Here is a 20,748-nt window from a genome sequence, read left to right on the forward strand (position 1 = left end):
CCTGTGGTCTGCTCAGCAGCATTTGACAGCAGAACCACCACTGTCTCCTAAAATACTCTCTTCTTTGGCCTTCTCATCATAGTCCATTCACCCTGTTCCCTAGGTATATCTTCCCTTTCCATCTTGATCACCTTCTCTTCTCACTCTGTAGTAATCATCCACATCCATGTCTTAACTGCCACTGTATTACAACAGAGTGAGATGCTTGTCTTCTTACTCAATTTTGCTCATCCGCTTTGTTCTCATGGTCTTTAGGCTAATAGCTTCTACTTAGTATTGCATATAGACATGTTAATCATTAGAGGAATTCTGCTTGCAACTTGAGTTTTACAAAATAGCTCCCTAATAGAAAGTGCCTCTCCCAAGGAGATAAGAGAGGTATGTATTTGTTATCAGAGATTTACAGGAACCTCTTGACTGGACTCATATCCACTAGCATAATCTTCCTCAGACCCCTACTGGCACCCAGATGTCAACAATGGTCAGTCACCTCTTGCCCCTCCTATTTCACCTTCCCTTGACATAAAAGAAGCCTGAACTCTATATTTTAGTAAGATGGATTTGAAGTACCACTTGGTTACCCATCTTCTCAACTAGTGCCTTCTTGATCAGTAAAAGTTTCCTTACTCCAAACTCTGATGATTTGAGTTTTGGCCTTTCAAAGTGTCAGGTATACTGACTTTGGACTGGTAACAGTAAGATTCCACCAAGGCCCCTCACCAATCCTCTTCAGCAACAGTATGGTGATGCCACCAAGCTCCACCTCAACCCTCCTCCTGAGTTCCAGAGCTTCTTTATAATTGCTTCTTTCTAATTAACAGCCCCACTTAGATGCAGTCTTAGGTCCAGTTAGCCAGAAGCAGGGCCTTAAATGAGAATATGTTTCCAATGGTTTCCTTGGGCAGTGTGCCCAGGAGGCCAGGGAAGGAGTAAGGGGGGAAGGACAGGGAAGGAGAAGGATTCCCGCCTAAAAATGACCTGGGGGGAATCCTAAGGGCCCACTTGCCCTCAAGTGGGAGAGCTAGGCTTTTCTAGGTTGGCACTCTCAGTCTTTGAATTGGACAGTTGGGTGATAGAGACTCTGGGCTCCCAGATCTCAAGCAGGCCTCCAAAGAAGGTAAAGGGCCAGCTGTTTAGGAGAAAAAACTTGGGATGGAGGGAATAAGAACTGAGAAGAGTGCAAATGCTAAACAGCAAGACTGTCTCAGAACATGGTTCCATCTACGTTGTTGCTAAAGTAAAAGCAAACGTGGCCCAAACCCCTCTCTCCTCACACCCAAATCCTGTGTGTGGGGAGAGATAAACACAGAAAATATGGCACCCTCTTTCTGGCTGCACAAGAGGGCTCAACTCAAGGACAATGGTGGCTGTCCCTCCAGGCCTCACCCTGAAACCACTCAACTCAATATCTCCCATATGTCTCTGGTGCCTTCCAAGTCACCATCCCTCCATCGGAGCCTAAGGAAAGTGCCTGAGAGTAAGAATGCCTATGAGTGGGCCCTTTAAGAGGATGCCTGGGTTTTCAGCAGCCTTCAGTATCACCCAGATGGACGAAATCCCCATGGTTTTTCATAGACAGATGTTAATGGGGGGGGGGTGGATCTCTTCCTGGCACTGGTGCCCCAGGCTCAGGACCCCAGTGTGGGACTGGAATTCTTTGCTCGTCTGCAGCTGAGATATTGTTCTTGATTCTCAACTGCCACACACAGGTTTGGGACCAGCCAGTTTCAAATTTCCACTCTCCTACCAGTCTCTATATGACTTCTTCTTTAAATCCTTAGTTATAGGATTTATGTTCCACTAGTTTTCAGATGGTTCTCCAGGTTAATTGTTCTATAATTTATTTGTAATTTTAATGTGGTCATGGGAAGAGATAAGTACAGCATTTACTTACTCTACCATCTTGACTGGAGTCCTCTAAAGATAACATTGGACGTTCTTAGGTTGACACCAAGATAGAGTGGCTGCAGGATAATCCCTGACACATTGTGTTTACTCTGAAGGGAAGATTAAGGGGGAGTATGGAACCCAGGAAGGGCAAAGTCTGGAGAGGAAATACTTAAGCTTTTCCCAAAGATTCCTCCTTCCTTCAATAGCCAGCTTGCCTGCAGGGCCCAGGACAGAGAAGGCACTGAGAAGTTAAAGAGGCCTAGTGGATCAGATCACAGGTCTGCTTCTTATAAAAAGTATAATTCGAGCAAATTATCCAAACACCTAGATCCTCCTTTTTTTACTATAGTGCATTGAACTCTTACGTGCTTCTTAGGGTTGTGGTAAAGATTTAAGGGGACAGAGAGCACAGAGTGATTAAAGAGGAATGGCAGCCTGCTTTATGTCCTTTGTTAAACTCCTCATTGCATTGTTAATTGGGTAGAAACTATATAATAAATGAAAGAGATATGTGGTATCATTCCTTTTCTATATAGATCATGTCCAGTAAAGACCGTATGAAACTATAACCATGTTTACTGAATGGGGCTTTCAAAGACTGAAACAGAATTTCCACACTGCAAACAGCCACAGCCCAAATATTTGGCAGTGAGTAATGTATTCCACAGAGCATGTCCAGGCAGTGCTTAAATGGGGCTTGGGAACTACAGAATCCAGAACCAAACAGAGCTTAGAAGGGAGGGGAGGGGTAGGAGTGGCCTTGGGTGGGGCCTGGGGCCTGATTGTATCACCACACTCAAACCTGCCTGCTTATCTGGATGCAGCTGAGACTCTAGGTGTGCAGAGCCTCCAAGTGGAAGGAGTGCTAGCCTGTGTATCTTCATCTTCCTGGGGATAGGAGGCCGTGAGGTGACCAAGATGGCCTGGTGGAAAGCCTGGGTAAGTACAGAGCAATGAAAATTAGAGAGTTCCTACACAGTGTTGAAGGGAGGAGAAGAGGGGTCGACTCAGTCAACACTTGCTGCTGCCTGCCAGACCAAGCACTGGACTGCCCACTGGGGAGGAAAACAAGAAGAAACTGCCCCATCCTAGAGGTGCTCATACCAGGGACAGAAGCAAAGGAGACAGGCATATAAAGGAAACTTGAAATGCACTGGGGGTAGCTAAGGGGCTGGGGAAGTTCAGAGAAGGGGCCTCTGTGGGGAGGAATCAAGCTGCTCAAAACTATGGGGTATCACGATTGAGCTGTGTGTGTGTGCGTGTGTGTGTGTGTGTGTGTGTGTGTGATGTGTGTACACATGCATGTGTTTGGGAAGAATCAAAGAGTTGGTTCCTTACAAAGGCTAGAGTATGTGCAAAAGCCCAGAAGGGTGGGAGGCTTGGCTTTGGAGGGAAATAGCTCAACCTGGCCTGAAAGCCTTGGGTGGGAGGGTACAGGGTATGAGAAGATGTACCTAGAGAAGCAGGCAGGACTTGGTCAGGAGGACTTTACATGGCAAGCTAAGAGCAAGGGTTTTACCTTAAGAATTATGGGGAACACTGGAAAAACCTTCAGCTAGAGAGTAACCTGATTTAATAAACTGATGTTGGAGGGCTCATCAACACCCACTCCTCAGGGCCTGGGAGGAAAGTGTGGCCTACAAGAAACAACAGTGTTTATTTGTTAAAACTGAGGAGGGAGAAGTGGAAGTAGGAGGACCTGGCTTCCAAGGGTCTTGCATAGCTGAAATCCATGCTTTATAAGAGTGACTGAGATCAGAGGTGGGGATTACAGCACAACCTGTCCCCAAGTCACCCATGTTTCTGCTAATTTAAAAGATTCCCAGGAGTGTGTAATCCAGGTTTGAGTCCAAGACAAGCCTGTGCTAAATCTTGTGCTAATCTTGAAAATACAAAAGCGAGACAAAGACGACCAGCAGATGACTTCTCCTAAGCAGGCATGATGCTGCAAGCTCTGCATACCTTTCCTTCATTTTGTCCCAGAATAGCCTGAGATGTGAGAGCTGCTCTTTCCATTGTACAGATAAGGAAACTGAGGCTCAGAGACATTGAATGGCTTGTTTGTTAAGTCCCACAGTTAATGAGGGGTGCTAACTGTGGTAGACGGGCTAATTGAAATTTGTATCTTTCCACCTCCAACAGCAGGGTCTCTATGAGCCTTAGTGAATGACCCAGGCTTATTCTACTTCAGGAAATCTCTTCGTTCCAAACATCACCACCCAGGGGCCTTCAGGTCCCAACATACTGGGACTGGACACGTGAAACAGAGAGGGCAACAGTTTAAGTTAGGGCAGCTCTCTGGCCCTGAGTGAAGCAGCCAAGACAAGTCAATGGGGCAGGGAGGCCTCCAGTTTTGTCTTGGGTAGTGGGAACAAGCCTTTGAGAAGGCAGATGTGACAGGGAAAGCTCAGTGCTGGGCACTTTCCAAAGTCAGTTGCTGGCCAACATGACCTGATTCTGGGCCTTGCTCCCAGTGGAACAGGGGCATAAGCCCATCTTTGAGGCCCCACCCAGCCAGACAGGCATAAGCCTCCTTGTAGGCACCTGGCCAACCGGATAGGATAACGATGACATTCACTGAGCAACTATTGTGTGCCAGACATTCCTCTAAGCACTCCACATTCAATATCTCACTTGAGCCTCATGCTACCTCTACAATAGAAATGGTGGTTACCTTATCCAGAGATGAGGAAAGTAAGGAACCAAGAAGCTAAGCATCCATTTAGCCTCACTAGTAAGTGAGTTTGCCACGCTTGTAAGTGTTAGAGTCTGGGTTAGAATCTGAGCAGCCTCATTCTGGAGCCCAGAATCTGTGGACCTTGGACACCCACAAGATCTTTGGGATAACTGGCTTGTGACAGTGAGATCGCAAATAGACCCTACCTGTGACTGGCTGAGCTGCTCAACAGGACCAAGTGCCCCCTGGACACCAAGCTGTATGAGAACCAGGACCTGAGGGAGATAAAAGATCAACTGGGGGGCTCGTTTCTGCCTCCCTTATAGAGACGAATTTTTGTCTCCCAGGTATCTGGGGCAGCCTCTTGATGGGAGAAAGTGAAGCTGTGGCAGCTCCCCTGTGATCACCACAAAATTTGTTGTAGTAGAGTCACAGCCTGGACTAGTAACATTCTTAGTGAAAATGTTCCTGTCTGGACCTGCCTACTCCAGACAAGACCCAGCAGGAACCTAGGCAGATCCTCCTTCTAACAGTGGGAGGTCTTAAGTAGATCTGGAGCTCTACTACTCCATGCTGGTATCTAAGAGTCTAATCCCCAGAAAATTGTCCCTTTTCCCCCTAAAATCATGAAATGGGAAATGAGGCTGATGCTTCTCAATGCAGTGAAATCGAGTGAAATCACAACCCCCTAGGGAGTTGTTTACAATCGCTACCATGTAACCCAACTTCAGACCTGCTGAATGGGCTGCTCCACTGTGATACACACCTGTTCAGTCACTGCTGCACAGCCCCTGGAGTGCCAGCTTCAGGGCAAAGGAAAGCCCCTCCTGGATGACACCGGAGCTCAGTACTGAGAGCTGAGATGGCTTCCACGATCCCAGACGACCTGCATTCCTGTGGGAGGGGCTTCATTCAGTGAAAAGTTTCAAAAGAACTTATTGTCTGCAAAAGGTTGAGTCATCAACAGAGTGTGAGAGGTAAACGGCTCAGCTTCTGAGTCAGACTATGGGTTAAGTCCTGGTACCACTACTAACTAGCTGTGTAACCTTGACAAGCTCTCTGAGCCCAGCTTTCTTGCCTATTAAATAGGGTATTCGTACTTACCTAGTGCAACTATCAAGAGAAGTCAGGAAGAAGAGCACTGCACCTATAGCACCTAAATCATCTAACACATAGGACCTAGAACATGAAAAGTGTTCAGATCGCAAACAGTAGTAACAGCAGCTGATGACTCCACAAACAAGGGATATAATGTATGCATGCACACACCTGGGGAACATCTGGGACTGTGTAGCCCTTCTGGATGGAATTTCCACAAAGAATTATTTCTAACAATTTCTGCTATAAAATACAATGCTAAGAAATAAGATGAGAAAATCTGTCGCCAGACATTTGAAATTCAAGCAAAGGACATGGAAAGACTTCTTACTTCTTATTAAAAAGAAATATCCGTGTGTGTGTGTGTGTGTGTGTGTGTGTGTGTGTGTGTGTGTGTGTGATGAATGGACATCTGCTTGTATTTGCAGCATCTACCCCAGGGATTGGATGGAAGGATGAATGGATAGATAAAAGTTATAGATGAATGAAAGCAAGGAGAGAGGAGAAGGAAGGAAGGAAGGAAGGAAGGAAGGAAGGAAGGAAGGAAGGAAGGAAGGAAGGGAGGGAGGGAGGGAGGGAGGGAGGGAGGGAGGGAGGGAGGGAGGGAGGAAGGGAGGGAGGGAGGGAGAGATGGAGGAGTGAGGAGTGGTTTCTTGTCTGGGTAGAAAATGGATGAACAGATAAGTGAATGAGTAGGTTGTTGAGTAGGTAGTTGAGAGAGTAGATAAGCGAGTTAGGAACACATAGAAGGAGTAAGTGAACAAGTTAGTGGGACACCAAATGCAATGGGACTAAATTTTCTTCCATTTGGAAAATCTCTGAATCTCCCCCAAATTCAGAGCCCATCTCCAATCTCCCTCCACTCCTCTACCATCCTTCTCCCAAAAAGACATACTTAAGAGGGATCATTCATATGCATCTAAGAAATTCTGCAGGGCAAAATTCTAGAGCCTTTAGGCAAGCACTGAATTATAGATTTGGATGTCAAGGGCCCAGGTACTTTGGTTATCTGGTTTATTTAATAATTTTCAGAACATTGTACAATTCTTTCTAAACCTAACCCTCTGTCCCCCATAAGCCTATAGACTTGCAAAGACCCTGAGCTGTCAGGATGCTCACCTGGGTGCCCTGGCACTCTATCTTCTTATAAGTACCCACTTTTCAAGAAGAAGGCAGCCTGCGCTCAAACCATGTCTGGCTTCCCAATATCATCTGCCATTCGCAAGGCAGTGTGTTGAGCTCTGTGAAGCCTGTCCCTACTCGCTAGTTGTCCTTAGAGCTTTGGTGGGGTTATCCTTTCTTGCTACCTGTCAGTGCTGCTGGAAGGGACTGAGGTGGCTGAACCTGCTGTCTTCCCTCAGATGGTACTGACTGGGAGATGCCCAGCCTGATCTAGAACCCATACCCCAGGGTAGGGGCAGGGGAGATCTAGTGGCTTCTCAGTGCAAGCTGTGTCTCTGGCTGGTACCAGCCTGTTAACCAAGGGGCCATTCTGTGAAGAAGACATGAGAGTTCCACAGAGCCCACAGGGGAACCAGCAACTCCTCACAGCCAGGCCAGGCAGGCCAGTCTTTCAGGGTGCCCCTACTTATCGAATAATTTTCCTCCACAGCTGATGCACTCCATAGGTCCACCTAACCCCAGGAACGCCCCTCCCACAAAATGCAGCGTCATTCCCTTTCTCTTATACTCCTACACTCATACCCTGCAATGGCCCCATTTCTCCTCCCAAGCTCTCATCACCCCCAGAGAAACCTCTGACACCCAGGAATTTCATCACACACAAAAAATAAAAGATCCAAGAACAATCTTGGCAAGAAGATTGAGGGAAGGAAAACTGGGTAGGACCCGTCTGAAGACAAGAGTGTGGCTGGGAACATACATGATATTTGTGCCCTGACACCCCAATAAAACCATTGCTAAACTCTAAGGGATGCCCACTTCCAAGACCCTGCTGGTTCTTTCTTAGGCCAGCCACCCCTTTCCACCCACAACCCCAGGACATCCCCCTGGTTCTTCCCTCCTGGCAACACCAAAGGTAATATCAAGGCTCTAGACCTTCTTCTTGCTGCCCCCACAATAAATGTGATGGCTCTGGGAAGGGCCACAGTTGCCACTTTCAAAGTCTTTGCCTGCACTGTTGGAGCCTGCAAGCCCCACCCCACCACCCCATCCTCAACACCAGGGCTGGTACTGGCTCTGAGAGCGAGGATTCTATCTCTCAGGGTGACAGGAGGCTGCTGACCAGCTTGGCCCTGCTTACTTCTCCTCAGAAGACCCCTCCCTCCAGCCTGAGGGCTGAGCTGACAGGACAAGCCTCCCCTTAGCCAGGGTGACTAATAGGCATGTGGCGCCTCTATAGCCCTGAGATGAGAGGGCCCTATGGCAATTTGGTGTCTAGTAGACCAAGGCACACTTTCCTCAATATGTATCTGCTGGAAACTGTCATATTCAGAAGCTGCAGCCCTGGATCAGGAAGAACTCCTCAGGCCTTCCCTTGCCCAGATAGACAGTTAGGAAGAGCCAAGACAGGCAGGGCTAGGAGGAACTGGAGGCTCAGCCACTGAGCCTACAGGGGCTGAGCTGGTGCTCACCTACTAGGGTGGGCTGAGAAGTGGGCCAGGAGCCTGGGATGCCCTCTGCGCCTTCCCACTTTAAAGGCCTGGATTCTCTTGCAGGTTGAACAGGAGGGTTTATCAGTGAAAGGCAGTCCTCATTTCAACCCAGACCCTGACGCAGAGACCCTCTACAAAGCCATGAAGGGGATCGGTGAGTGGGTATCTGTGGCCTTGCCCCAGGAATGCCATGACTTTTGGGGGCTCTGCCTGCTGTGCTCAAGACCCCTCTGCTCACAGCCCTGCGGAGGAGATGCCAGGGACAGCCCGGGAGTTGGGTCTTCCCAAAACCCTCCGAGACTGACTTCCAGCACCCAGAAAATCACAAAGGTCCTACCTTCCCCAGCACTGGTCTATACACACCTCCAAGGCAGAAGAGGGGAGGAGGGCGATTGTACCTCCCTGAGTAATGGGATTGGTGGGGGAAGGAGCATCTGCTGCATGTGCCTGCCTGTCCTTGTGCAGGCAACTTCGCCCCACTCAGTCTGAGCTCTCTCACTCATAAATGACTTCAAGATCTCTAGACCCTGCGTGTCACTATAAATTTTGAATGGGATGACATTGGAAGTTTTATGGGGCTGAACGAGGCCCAGAAGGCACCAGCACACAGGTTCTGCAGCTTTTCCCCTGCCCCACTTCCCCTGGCCAGAGAGCAGCCTCCTGCCCATCTCTAGTATCTGCATTCCTGTGCATAGGAAATTCCTGTGATCAGGGGGATTTGGACAGCCTAACCCCAAAAGCCTTCATGCCATCACCTCAGGTGGGATTTACCCCCTAACTGGTTCTGCCAGTAAATTGGGACATCTTCGAGAGCTACCATTCCTAGACAAGCATAGGCAACATGCTTGTGTCCTCTGCTTCCTGTGAAATCTTTATTATTTCTGCTTCTCAAAGGAGAAAATGGAGACTCAGAGAGGTGATACAGAGGTGATGCAGTTTGCTACTGGGATATTGGACCAGGACTCAGATCTGGTTTTCTGGACCCTTAGTCCTGACCTTTCCCCATTGCCACCAGCATAAGTGAGGTCAGAACAGGAGGTCTCGCTGATAAAGCTAAAGGCCCCAGGCAATATCTAGAGCAAATCAGATGGGGCTAGACAATGAAAGTGAGGAATGGACAGATGGATTTTCTGTCTAGCTGTCTTCTCTATACTGAGAATCACCAGGTTTTGAAGCTACCCAGATGGTATGTCCCCAGTGCTTTGCCACCAAGTGGCTGCCCTCCCTCTTCTCCAGTCCTCATCAGCCTCCTTGGGGGCAGTGAGGGTGCTCAAGCTGTACACCCCTACAGGGACCAATGAGCAGGCTATCATCGATGTGCTCACAAGGAGAAGCAGCACACAGCGGCAGCAGATTGCCAAGTCCTTCAAAGCTCAGTTCGGCAAGGTACTGGGGCCACTGGCAGGGTGGGGGAGGCATAGGGTTAAAGAGGGGCTGGGGAACTGCGGCTGCTAGAGACAGTCTGAAAGGGAGATCCATGATGGATGAGCCCCTTCTTTGGAGGCCAGCCCACTGTAAACACATGGCATATGGAACATACTTGTCAACAGAAAGAACCTGAGTCTTTGAAAATATTAGATTTTTATCTAGGGCCTTGCTCAAGGGAGGAAGAGCAGAGCTTCAAGAAGCTTTAAAACAGTGCTCTAACTTCAGGAAAGTGGAGGTGCTTCTGTAGACAGAAGAGTAAGTGAAAAGTGCATCTGATGCATTAGAAGTTTCAATGAGGATACATACAGTTAGACATCAAATGGAAGGAATGTGTAGAAAAGATAAGATTGAGTTGTTGTGCCCACTGGCATCAGAAAGTTTTCATTAGGATCTGGAAACAATTAAATTATTTTAAAATCACCTGTTTAAGGTGATTTTTATCAGGATGTGAAAAAGAACACACACTGTTATCTATATCATTGATCTTTTGTGTTGAAACTGTGTAAGTCATATACCTGATTATCCCCCACTATTCCTGCCTTTGAAAGAAATTTTAGGAAAGTTCATTGTTCTCTCTTGATTACTGATTAAATCAGAGAAGCTGAAGTACCGTTTCCTTTCTCATATTTATACTAAAAAAGAGATACATTATTTACCTAAAATTCAAATTTAACTAACCATCCTGTACTGAGAAACTATTTATGGCTCCCCACACGCTGCCTTGGTGTCCAGTCTTCTGCAGTCTGGCCCACCTCCCTTTTTCACCCCCTCACTCACTTCACTCCTTCACGTTTTCTCCAGGACCCCATTCTTGAGCTATTTCCCTGCCTCTTTGCTTTGCCTGTCCTATTCCTGAGCCAGGAACGCCATTAATTTTCCCATGTGCTGTGTGGGAGAGGGAAGACACAGGTGGGGCTCTGCTCTATCCTGGGGCATGAGCAGTCTCATGTTGAAGCTTCCTCCTCACAGAAACTAGAAGGGCAGGGAGCCTGCAGCCTGAATCTTTTTCTCTCCTCCCAACTTCTACCTCCCCCAGGATGGAGACAGGCATAGGAGTGCTAGGTAAATACAGAAATAGATGCTTGCACAGCCATAGTTGCCAGAAGCCTCTTCCGTCAGTCGACATTGTTAGTTTAGAGATTTAACAAAGGGAGATGAGTGATGAAGCCCAAATAGTCCATGGAAGAAATCAATGAGTATACTTTTTAACAAAAGAGGAAAATGATGTTCTAAAAGGTTAAGTTGCCCAAGATCCCAGAGTCTGTGAGCAACAAGGCTGGGACTTAAATCTAGGTCTCACAAGGCCCTCCTTTGCTGTGTTGTGCAGAGATCATCTAGGTGTGGCCTTATGGCTTCTTGTAGAAAGTACCCTTAGAAAAGGGCATGTGAGATAAATTCTTTAGTTCATTCATGCATTTATTGAGTACCTATGAGCTAAGTGACAAGGACTTGATGGTAAGCAATGATAAACTTATACATCGGGATTTTGATATGCCCAGCACTGTACTGAGAGCTGAGTTGAGCCACACTCATCTTTCCACCAATTCCCTAAGCAGTGGTATAAAGCAGAAGTACCATTATCCTCATTTCTCAGGTAAGAGTAATGATGTCTAGAGAGGCTAAGTTACTGGCCCAAAAAACCCCAGCCAGGACCAGCACATGGCAGAGCCCATGTAGGAATCCAGCCAGGGCCACTGGGCACAACCACCATCCTGCTGCCTGCACATGGGTGAGTGCAGCATGTAGATCATCGCTCCTTCTTGTTCTTGTATTAGAATCTCACTGATACCTTGAAGTCAGAGCTTAGTGGCAAGTTTGAGAAGCTCATGGTGGCCCTCATGTACCCGCAATACAGATACGAGGCCAAGGAGCTGCATGACGCCATGAAGGTAACTAAGCAAGGGAATGGGGGCAGAAATGCTTATGAGGACTGGGTCAGGGAGCAATGCCTGGGACTCCTTTCCTAGGAGAGCTTGGCACTGGGAGCTCTGAGCTCCCATTGAGTCACCATTTGGAGTAGTCACCTGGGCCCTGGCTGAGCGAAGCAAGCTTGCAGCGTAATGCTCAGACTGCCACCAAACATGGGACTGACCAGCATCTGCTGTCCCATGACCATGATGAAACCAAAATCAGTAAGTCTGAGGATATCATTAAACCAGGTGTGCAGGAACTGGAAACTAGCCTCATGCCTGTTCTCTCGATTGCCCATTATTTCCCACCACTCCTTTTGCAATTGCTGATGACTAAGCGGGAATCAAGCATCTTGACTAAAGAGGGTGTGGACAGATCAGAAGGACCCAGACAGAGCTCTCCAGTATACTGAGGTTATTATCCACAGGGTTTAGGGACCAAGGAGGGTGTCGTCATCGAAATCCTGGCTTCTCGGACCAAGAAACAACTAGAAGAGATAATGAAGGCATATGAGGAGGGTAAGGAACCTGCAAAGAGGAAGAGTGAAGGACCTAAGCTAAAGATTCACTTGGGAATGGCCACAATTTTTGGCAGCCTGGTAGGAGACAAGGAACAAACAGTGTACTGGGCCACATTGGATTGGGCCCTGTCTGGGCTTTTCCACACGTGGTGCTAAGCATCTACTGTGTGCCAAGTCCTGTGCCTAATGATGAGATTAGAAGTAACTCAGGTGGATCTCTAAGCTCCCTAAGCCCATGGGCTGCTGGGGGAAAAGGCATGGACCCACTAAATTCTCTGCCCCTTGAGGGCATGGTATCACTGCAGGCTATGGGCTGTGTTAGTGGCTAGGGCAGGCACCTCCTTTCTGGGCACAGGCTCCATTACACTGGGGGGAAAGAGGGTAGTTGTGGACCACAGGCCAGCTATCAGGGAGTCTACAGGATGCAAGGCATACTGAGGCCAGCCTGTCCTCCACAAGGTCTGCCTAGTGAACAATCTGCCAAAAGGCTCTGGCTATGACAAACAGCAAAATGAAACAGAGCTCAGTCAACAGCCAGTGGCTGGGCTCTCTGTCTTGGCCTATCTTCGTTCTTCAACCTACGTTGGAAGTCTATGTCACTTCTCACTTCCGAACAACCATCAGGTGATGGAGCCTCTTCCACTCAGATACGTGGGCAGTGTCTACTCTTCATGTCAAGCACTTGTCCTTCTTGGAAGGCTTTAATCAGGAAAAGTGTGGAAGACAGGGCCAGGAGGAGGAAATTAGGCCATGGGGAAAGGAAAGCAAGACTGCCCTATGGGACTGTTTCCCCTACAGACTATGGGACCAGCCTAGAGGAAGACATCCAAGCAGACACCAGCGGCTACTTAGAGAAGATCCTGGTATGCCTCCTGCAGGTATTACAGCCCAGGCTCTTGAAATCTCCTTGTCTGGGGGATTCCAAAGCTCCACCCCAGAGAGCAGCTCTTGAATAGCTAGCTACTAAGGGGGTGTGAAGAAGGGATGGGGACAGGGGTGGGGTACAGCCCCAGTGGCCTGTGCCCACTAGGGATGTGTTAGTGTGGTTGGAGGGTTCTCACTGCAGAGCCCTCACACCTCTCCTAATGTAGTCACATGAAGGAACCCAGAAATGGGAGGAGAGTGCCCAATCACCAAGCAGGTCTTCATACCAGGCTCCATGCCAGGCACTTTGCTTACCTTAGCTCACTGCATCCCCCAACTCCCTAAGAGATGGTCCTTACTACTCTCATTTTACCCAAGAAGAAAATGAGCTTTATAAATAGTAACTGGCTTGCTGAAGTTCTCACGGCCAAAAAGCAGCAGAGGCCTGCTTGCCCTCCTGCCCAGCTATCCCCTCTGCTATAGCTTCTGTGGTTAGCCAATTGACCTCATGGGGCTGCCTCTTCTGTTCTTAGGGCAGCAGGGATGATGCGAGTGGTTTTGTAGACCCAGAACTGGCTCTCCAAGATGCACAGGTAAGGCTACGCCCTCAGCAACTTCTGCCTTATACCCAACCCTTGCCATCTGGACTCCAGGGACAGATGCCTGGAACCCTCACCCAATCCTTCTACCCATGGGAATTTTCTTTGATGCTAAGCTGGCACCCAGTTCAGCTCTCTGCAAGCCTTTACCCTCTGATAACTGAGGAGGACAGTGAGGGTGCTGGGGAGACTCAGAAACAGGAAGGAGAATGACTTGGATGGGGTCTGCTGAAGCTCTATCCTGACAAGATCAGTCCACAAACCTGGGCCTCCGAGGACCAGATGTGTGTATTCAGCTCTCTATAGGTCTGGCTGCTGGCAGAGTGGTTGGAGGTACCCAGAGGCAAAGCAAAGCCCCATGGCAAAGGGACTTCTTAGAGCAGCTCCTGGCCTGATTATTGAGAGAAGAATTTAACCACTTGGAAATAGTGAGCTCCCTATCAAAAAGAGGATAAAACAGAGAATTCTGACCTGGCAGTTGGATTGGGGCTGTCCCTAACCTCCTTGCTCTCCTTCACTGGCTTATTGTGGGTGTCCCAATACCAGGATCTCTATGCAGCAGGCGAGAAGATTCAAGGGACCGACGAGATGAAATTCATTACCATCTTGTGCACACGCAGTGCCACACACCTGATGAGAGGTACCAGGAAGGAAGGGAGGAAGCGTCAGGGCCACGGAGGGGTCCCTGGTCACAAGGCTTCTCCCTTCATGCTGAATATCCAGTGCGTAGCCTTGTCAAGCCCTGGAGTTGTGGAGAGAGCCAAAAGGTCCTGGTCCAAGTGGAGGTCAGGGGTGGCACACTAATGTGCAGTCTCTGATCTGAGTATCTAGGAACATCATGCTGAGATCCACATGTCTCCTAAGAGAAGCCCTCTCTCCACAGTATTTGAGGAATATGAAAAAATAGCCAACAAGAGCATTGAGGACAGCATCAAGAATGAGACCCACGGCTCGCTGGAGGAGGCCATGCTCACAGTGGTTAAGACACAGAGCTCAGTCCTGTGTCTGCAGCTGGACAGTGCCCAGGGCAGCCATAACAAGCAACTAGGTCCTTATATTCATCTTTAGGAGACTCCCACCCACCCACCCCACACTCTCACCATATTCCCTTCACTTTAACGATTGTGCCCAGTGTCTTTAGTATGCTATGTTCTGCCAGTGATTGTTCTCTGTGCTGCCCATGTAGTGTCCATGCTGTGTGAGTATGTGAGCATATGTGAGTGTGTGAATGTGTGTGCATATGCACACATTTGCAGAATTTGCCAGACCCCGGGCCTGTGTTCAATCTCAGCAGCCACACAGAGTACATTCTGGTTATGATTGTAAAGCCCTAAAGAAAGTTATGTATGTGGACCTTAGCCAAGGACCTGTGTCTGCCTCAGTCTGAAGAAATTATGATGTGTAGTTGGAGTCCAAAGTGAGTGATTAATGGTCAAGAGCACATTTTGGGGTTCAGAGCTGAGATCATGGTAAGACAAGTCATTGTAGAGAGAATAGAAAGGCCCAGGGACGGTGGAATTTCTCCTCTCCTCCCTCCCACTATGGAGTCAAGGTCAGAGTCTCAGGGCTGGGACACTCGGCTCTACACCAGACTGTCCTCATTTAGTGCTAAGCAGCCAGAGGACTTCTGTGATGTATCTGGATCTCTAGGGGTAGACTGGGACATCTGACACTCCCCAGCTGGCTCAGACTGCTGTGATAAAATCCAGTTTACGTCAGAGCATCTAAGTATGCCCCCTGCTCTAATCTCAGCTTCCAAGTCATGCCCTGGATCTGGTTTGAACAACCTCCTGAAAAAATCTTTAAGCAGGGAAAAGTGAAAGTGTGCAGTGCCCTACTGTGCTAAGTACTTCCTATACATTTCTCCTTGAAGACTCACATCATTCACTTAACAGAGGAGGACAGTGCAAGGCAGGGAGGTCAAATAATGCAGTCACACAGCGTCATCAAGGTAGAATTACTTGAACACCTACTTATTTCACAGCCCATGCTATTTCTAGTGCCCTGAACTAAAACATCAGCTTACCTCACCCAAATACTGTGTCTCTGAAAGCAAACATGGGGCCACTCTCTAGGCCAGATGCCCCTGGGTACATTAGTGCTCCAGGGCTGAGCCCACTTATCACATGGAAATTCAAATGCAGGGGCCTTGCTAATAAGTGACATGGAAAGTGGGTCTCTGAGGCCAGTGGTCACTATTACTATGGCTCCTCTGTCAAACTGAGTGGGCTAGATTCTTGGCAGAGCTGCCTCTGTAATGTGAGAACCCAGGAGTTTCCCTGGGCAGAGCTGTGTTTTGATGGACCAGCCCTGCAGTCCCCAGTGCATTTCACACCTCGTCCTTTTGCCTGCCTGCTCTGGACCTTTGGACTTGTGCCCAGTGGCCCAGGCTCCCTTCCCTGTCCCACCCTGTCTGACACAAAGCCTCTAATTTTGGAACTAGTGAAGGCACGAATAAATAGGCCAAGACTTGCATAACATTAACCCTTAAGATCCAAGACAAGACATAAACAAATGAATACACAATGCTGCCTACCACCTAGAGTTGTTAACAGAGCTTTCCTGTTTTCAGTGAAATGCACCCGGAACCTCCACAGCTACTTTGCAGAACGTCTTTACTATGCCATGAAGGTAACTGTTCTATTTTCTGCCACCTTACTTTTAGCCCTGTGCACAACCAACTGCAAAGCCAGATTGCTCAGAGCCACCACTGTCTTCTAAGAGAAGACATTTCGGTCTTCTCTTATCTCCATCTCTTGTGATCATACAGTTTTAGTTGTCAGAGGGTAAACTGAGTCTGGGAAAGGGAAGCCACATCTCCTGAAGGCTGCATTTGAGCAGAAGTGTTCATTGCACTGAACTCAACAACAATCCTATGAAGCTAAAGTCATAAATGCCATCCTAGAGATGATGAAATAGACTTGTGGTCAAGGTCACACAGTTGGTAAGTGGCAGAATCTTTGTTTGAGCCCAAACAAGTCCAATTGTTTTTTTTATCTCACCATGTGGCCTCCTTGAGTTAACAGGCCAGGATTTCCAAGAAGTCATGGAACCCTTTGCATTCAAAAGAGATTGACACACATAGCAACTCAATTTTCCTGCACGTGCTTAGGTGCCAATCTGGATTTGCCTGTCATAGGCAAATAGGCTGTACCAGCCAAAGATGTCCAAGCCACTAGTATCAGAGGGAGTTTCTGGTATCTGGAACCAAACTGAGATATAAATGGTCAAATTAATTCCCCAAGACAGAAGTCAGTGCCCACCTTCTCTGATTTATGGTTGCTGACACCACTTGAAGTCAGAACCCCAAGCTCTCTTGGCAGGAAACGAGAGCAGCCAAGGGCTTTCTTTGTTCTTGTGGCTCTGTATGACATGAGACTAGTCAAGGATAAAAGTGAGCAGGAAGATGCTGTTTGTGAATTAGCAAGTAAGCTAAATTTCATAATGTTGCTGCCCTCAGAAGAAGTCTTAGTTCTGGAGCAATGAGTATTTTGTGTCTAGAATCTGATATGGCAAACCAAACACTGCAATTTGGAGCATTTGGGTTCTGATAAGGGAGGAGAGGTGAGCAGTGAGGGAGATTAAGAGAATGGAAACCCTAAGCCATGAATACATCCCTCTTAGTGCTTCACCTGCTGAAGCAGGCTCATTCCTGTGAAAACCCCTGGACCCTACAGCACAGATTTGTCCATCATCACACAAATGGACTGGAAAAGTAAAAAGTGATCCTTGATTGCTGTGTCTTATCCAGGGAGCAGGGACACGCGATGGGACCCTGATAAGAAACATCGTTTCAAGGAGTGAGATTGACTTAAATCTTATCAAGTGTCAGTTCCAGAAAATGTATGGCAAGACCCTCAGCAGCATGATTGTGGTAAGCCAGGAGTTTCCAATTCTCACACTGGTTTGAAATAGAGATATTACTGGGATACCTGGATGCTGTTACCAATGTCATAAGTCACATGTGTCCATTCCTTCCTTCCCAGTGAGCATCACACTCTTGCATTCATTGCTACATGGTATGTAGAGAGATCAACAACAAGTTCAATGTGGCTAGCGAAGGTCTGGAGGGGAGGACAGGAGGCAAGCAGAGAGCAAATGATGGAGTCCCCTGTACATGGCACCCAGAAAGCTGACTCTGCATTTGAGTTGTTGCCCCCTTTGAAAATTACACATCAAATCCTTGCAGAAGGAACCATATCTGAAGAGTCAATAAAAGTAAATAGTTTAGCAGGAATTGAAGTGTAGCATTTAAATCTAAATTTAAGTAGTCCTGGCAGCAAAATTTTAAGAAAATAAATCAGATAGGCTCCAGTGGATTACCTAACCAGATTTCAGTTAGTGAAAATTCTGGAGCTGAGAAAATGCAGAGCGATTATCACCGTGCTGTAACTTTGAGAGAAATAGTTTTTTTAGACATTAATGCACATTGAGGCTTTGACAATTTCATTAACAGGAGTCAAATCATGAAAAATGTAACTTGAGTCTTCATTAGCTATTAAGTCAAGTCTCTAGTTATTCTACAAATGTCTATTATTAACTACACTTTCCAAGAAACACATAGTTTACAATATATTAAAAAGACATTCTGCTTTAAGATGTTTCAGAATAGGGTAGTAGGTAGGTGGGGTAATGGAAGATGGAATTATTTTTCATTTGGTTTAGGCCTTCCAGCCAGTCTTGCCAAGAACAGGAGAGCTAGGCACGAACCAGTTAGTGCAGCATCACCTACAGGATAACTTTCTCAACATACAGTTCCAGATGAATATCATGAATTCCTTTAACCATACATGGTTTCTGTGATGTAGAGGACATTTCTATTCCTTTTCACCATTCCAGTTAGATGGAGCCACCACCATCAGCCACCATCAGAAGAACAAAAGCACTGTTGAGTCAAAATGATCACTTTGACCCATCTAAGATATCAACATCATGATGGACACAGACTTAGTAGGCTAATTAGTGCATAATCATTATTATAGTCCCTTATCTAGACATACATGAAGCCCACCCTTTTAGATTTTGCCTAAAGTTGTCATTTAAGAAAATTTAGTCAGTATTGTGAAAAGTTGGCCAAATATTTTCTTTGTAGTTTAGACCATTCTCTGTAGATGTCGTTAAAACAAAAATGGTTTCCAACAGTGATACCAGCATTAAAAACTCCTGCATAGAAATTTATAGATAAATGTATAAAAACCCACATATAACTTTATACTCATACATTTGAAAAGGTAGACAGAATACACACACACACACACACACACATACACACACACATACACACACGTGTGTGTGTATGTGTCTGTGTGTATAAACTGCTTTGTAAGTAGTAAAAAACAATAATTTAAATTGTCATTAAAAATCTACCAGAATATTTCAGGCTCTAATGACTTTACAAGCAAATTTAACTAATCAGTTAAGGAACAGATAATTTCCATGAGACATAAACTGCTATAGAGCATACAAAAGTGGCACTAGCTCCCAGCCATACCGCTTTATCTAGCCTTGGATAAATCCAGTATCCTCTTTAGGTCCCATTTCCTTCAACCACATCAGAAGGGAGCCGGATGATATGCCCTTTTCTGACCCCTGGCTCTGTATACAGATCCTTTACTAGCCAGTTCTAGCAGAACCTGTGTAATAGTGAGGGGGACTGGTAGACCACAGAAATGCTCTTCAACCATTGGACCTATGGGGTCTGTCCTATTGGGAGATGAACGTCGTTTAACTCTTATATTAGCCAGCCTTTGTGCAGTCAAGCTCACCTTTCTCATGCTATTTACTCCATACCACATCTCAACAAAGTTCATATCATCATCATTTATAGATAAGAGGGCAAGTCTCAGAGTGATGAAGGGACTTGCTTCAGCCACAGGATCAATGAGTGACAGAGCCATGGTCCAGGTTCTGGTAAGCCCAGAGAGAGCCCAAGTTCTCTCCATCACACCTCCAGGTGTGTCAGTGGGCATCCTGCTTTGAGCCTTGATTTCCTGATCTGCAATAAATGTTGAATAAAATGGGTCATGTTGGAGAAATGAATGGTCAGGCACACCTAGGTCCTGAATGAAACATGGAGAAGAGCCCTAGGACAGCTGACAGGGTAAGGGGACCACCCAAACACCTTCTTTACTCAATAACAGAATTATCTCTGTGATTCATTTTCTACAGGCCCCCACCCCCGTAGTTAGTAAGATAATCAAAAGGAGATGCAAAGGAATAGCCTGAAATGGAAAAGAAAGATGAGTGATGTAGTGTAGGGCCTGTGGCATAGAAACTGCACAGGGATCATCCAAGCCTCCTCCAAGGAGCATGGCTCCTAGGAAAAATAAGAGCAACTGCTCTTGATGGAGGTGACCAAAGTCACTGGGCCAGGCCAATGTCACAAACACCGCCTTCTAACTCTCATGTCCCTCCTGTCCTCAGGGAGACACCAGTGGAGACTACAAGAATGCCCTGCTGAACCTGGTGGGCAGTGACCCCTGAAGGCTCAGAAGTACAAGAGCAAATGCCAAGATGCCAGAGCCACCAAGCCCTGTTTGCTCAGCCTTGGCCATGGGTGGAGGTGAGGGTAGGGGACACAGCAAGCTTTTCAGTCTTCTATTTCCCAGCTTTCAGTGCATTTTGGCCACTTTTTTTTTTTTACCTAGAAGGAGGGATCAGACCAGGGCTCCTCCCTCCTCTGTCCTCCTAGATGTGAGAGCATTACCAATCTTAGCATTCATCTGGCCCAATAAATATCTTGGCATGAAGGGGGCTCATGGTTGTTTCTTCCTCCTTTATACAGGAGCTTTCCAAACTTGATTGGTCATAGAGGCATAGGTAACACAGATACCTGCCCCCTTCTCCATCTACTAATCCGGATCTGCAGAGAAGGGAATATGGAATTTTAATATGTGCCTCAGCTGATACTCTTCTCTCTCAAGCAACCAGTGGGAAGGCTGTGATGCCTGTTTGTTTCAGAGCAGACACACATGAGCAGCTGAGAAAGGAGCACATATATCTGGGTAAATTGGGATGTCACTAGCATTCATTCACTAGCCTCACCTAAAAATGTTAGAAGATAGAAGAAAATTCCCCCACTGTCCTACAAACAGAGAAAGCTGCAAATCAATGATCTGACCCAAGGACATTGTGCTAAGAGTCTCA

General features: G+C 47.0%; 1 protein-coding gene across 2 annotated transcripts; it reads left to right on the forward strand.

Annotated features, from left to right (window-relative positions):
* The first annotated feature begins 2,736 nt into the window (after window positions 1–2,736).
* LOC107509887 (annexin A8-like protein 1) lies at window positions 2,737–20,147 on the forward strand. Of its 2 annotated transcripts, none has more exons than XM_036223300.1 (12): window positions 2,737–2,829; window positions 8,344–8,434; window positions 9,464–9,666; window positions 11,484–11,597; window positions 12,047–12,137; window positions 12,938–13,017; window positions 13,537–13,596; window positions 14,149–14,242; window positions 14,486–14,605; window positions 16,175–16,233; window positions 17,354–17,476; window positions 20,026–20,147. In XM_036223300.1, the coding sequence occupies exons 1-12, from the start codon at window positions 2,809–2,811 to the stop codon at window positions 20,083–20,085; spliced, it is 1,116 nt and encodes a 371-aa protein (XP_036079193.1). In that variant the 5' UTR covers window positions 2,737–2,808; the 3' UTR covers window positions 20,086–20,147. The 2 variants fall into 2 exon arrangements, with proteins under 2 accessions (XP_036079193.1, XP_036079194.1); XM_036223301.1 differs by having other exon boundaries at window positions 9,572–9,666.
* Window positions 20,148–20,748: the final 601 nt, after the last annotated feature.

Source organism: Rousettus aegyptiacus, unplaced genomic scaffold (genome assembly GCF_014176215.1).
Source record: "Rousettus aegyptiacus isolate mRouAeg1 unplaced genomic scaffold, mRouAeg1.p scaffold_m13_p_6, whole genome shotgun sequence".
Taxonomy (NCBI): domain Eukaryota; kingdom Metazoa; phylum Chordata; class Mammalia; order Chiroptera; family Pteropodidae; genus Rousettus; species Rousettus aegyptiacus.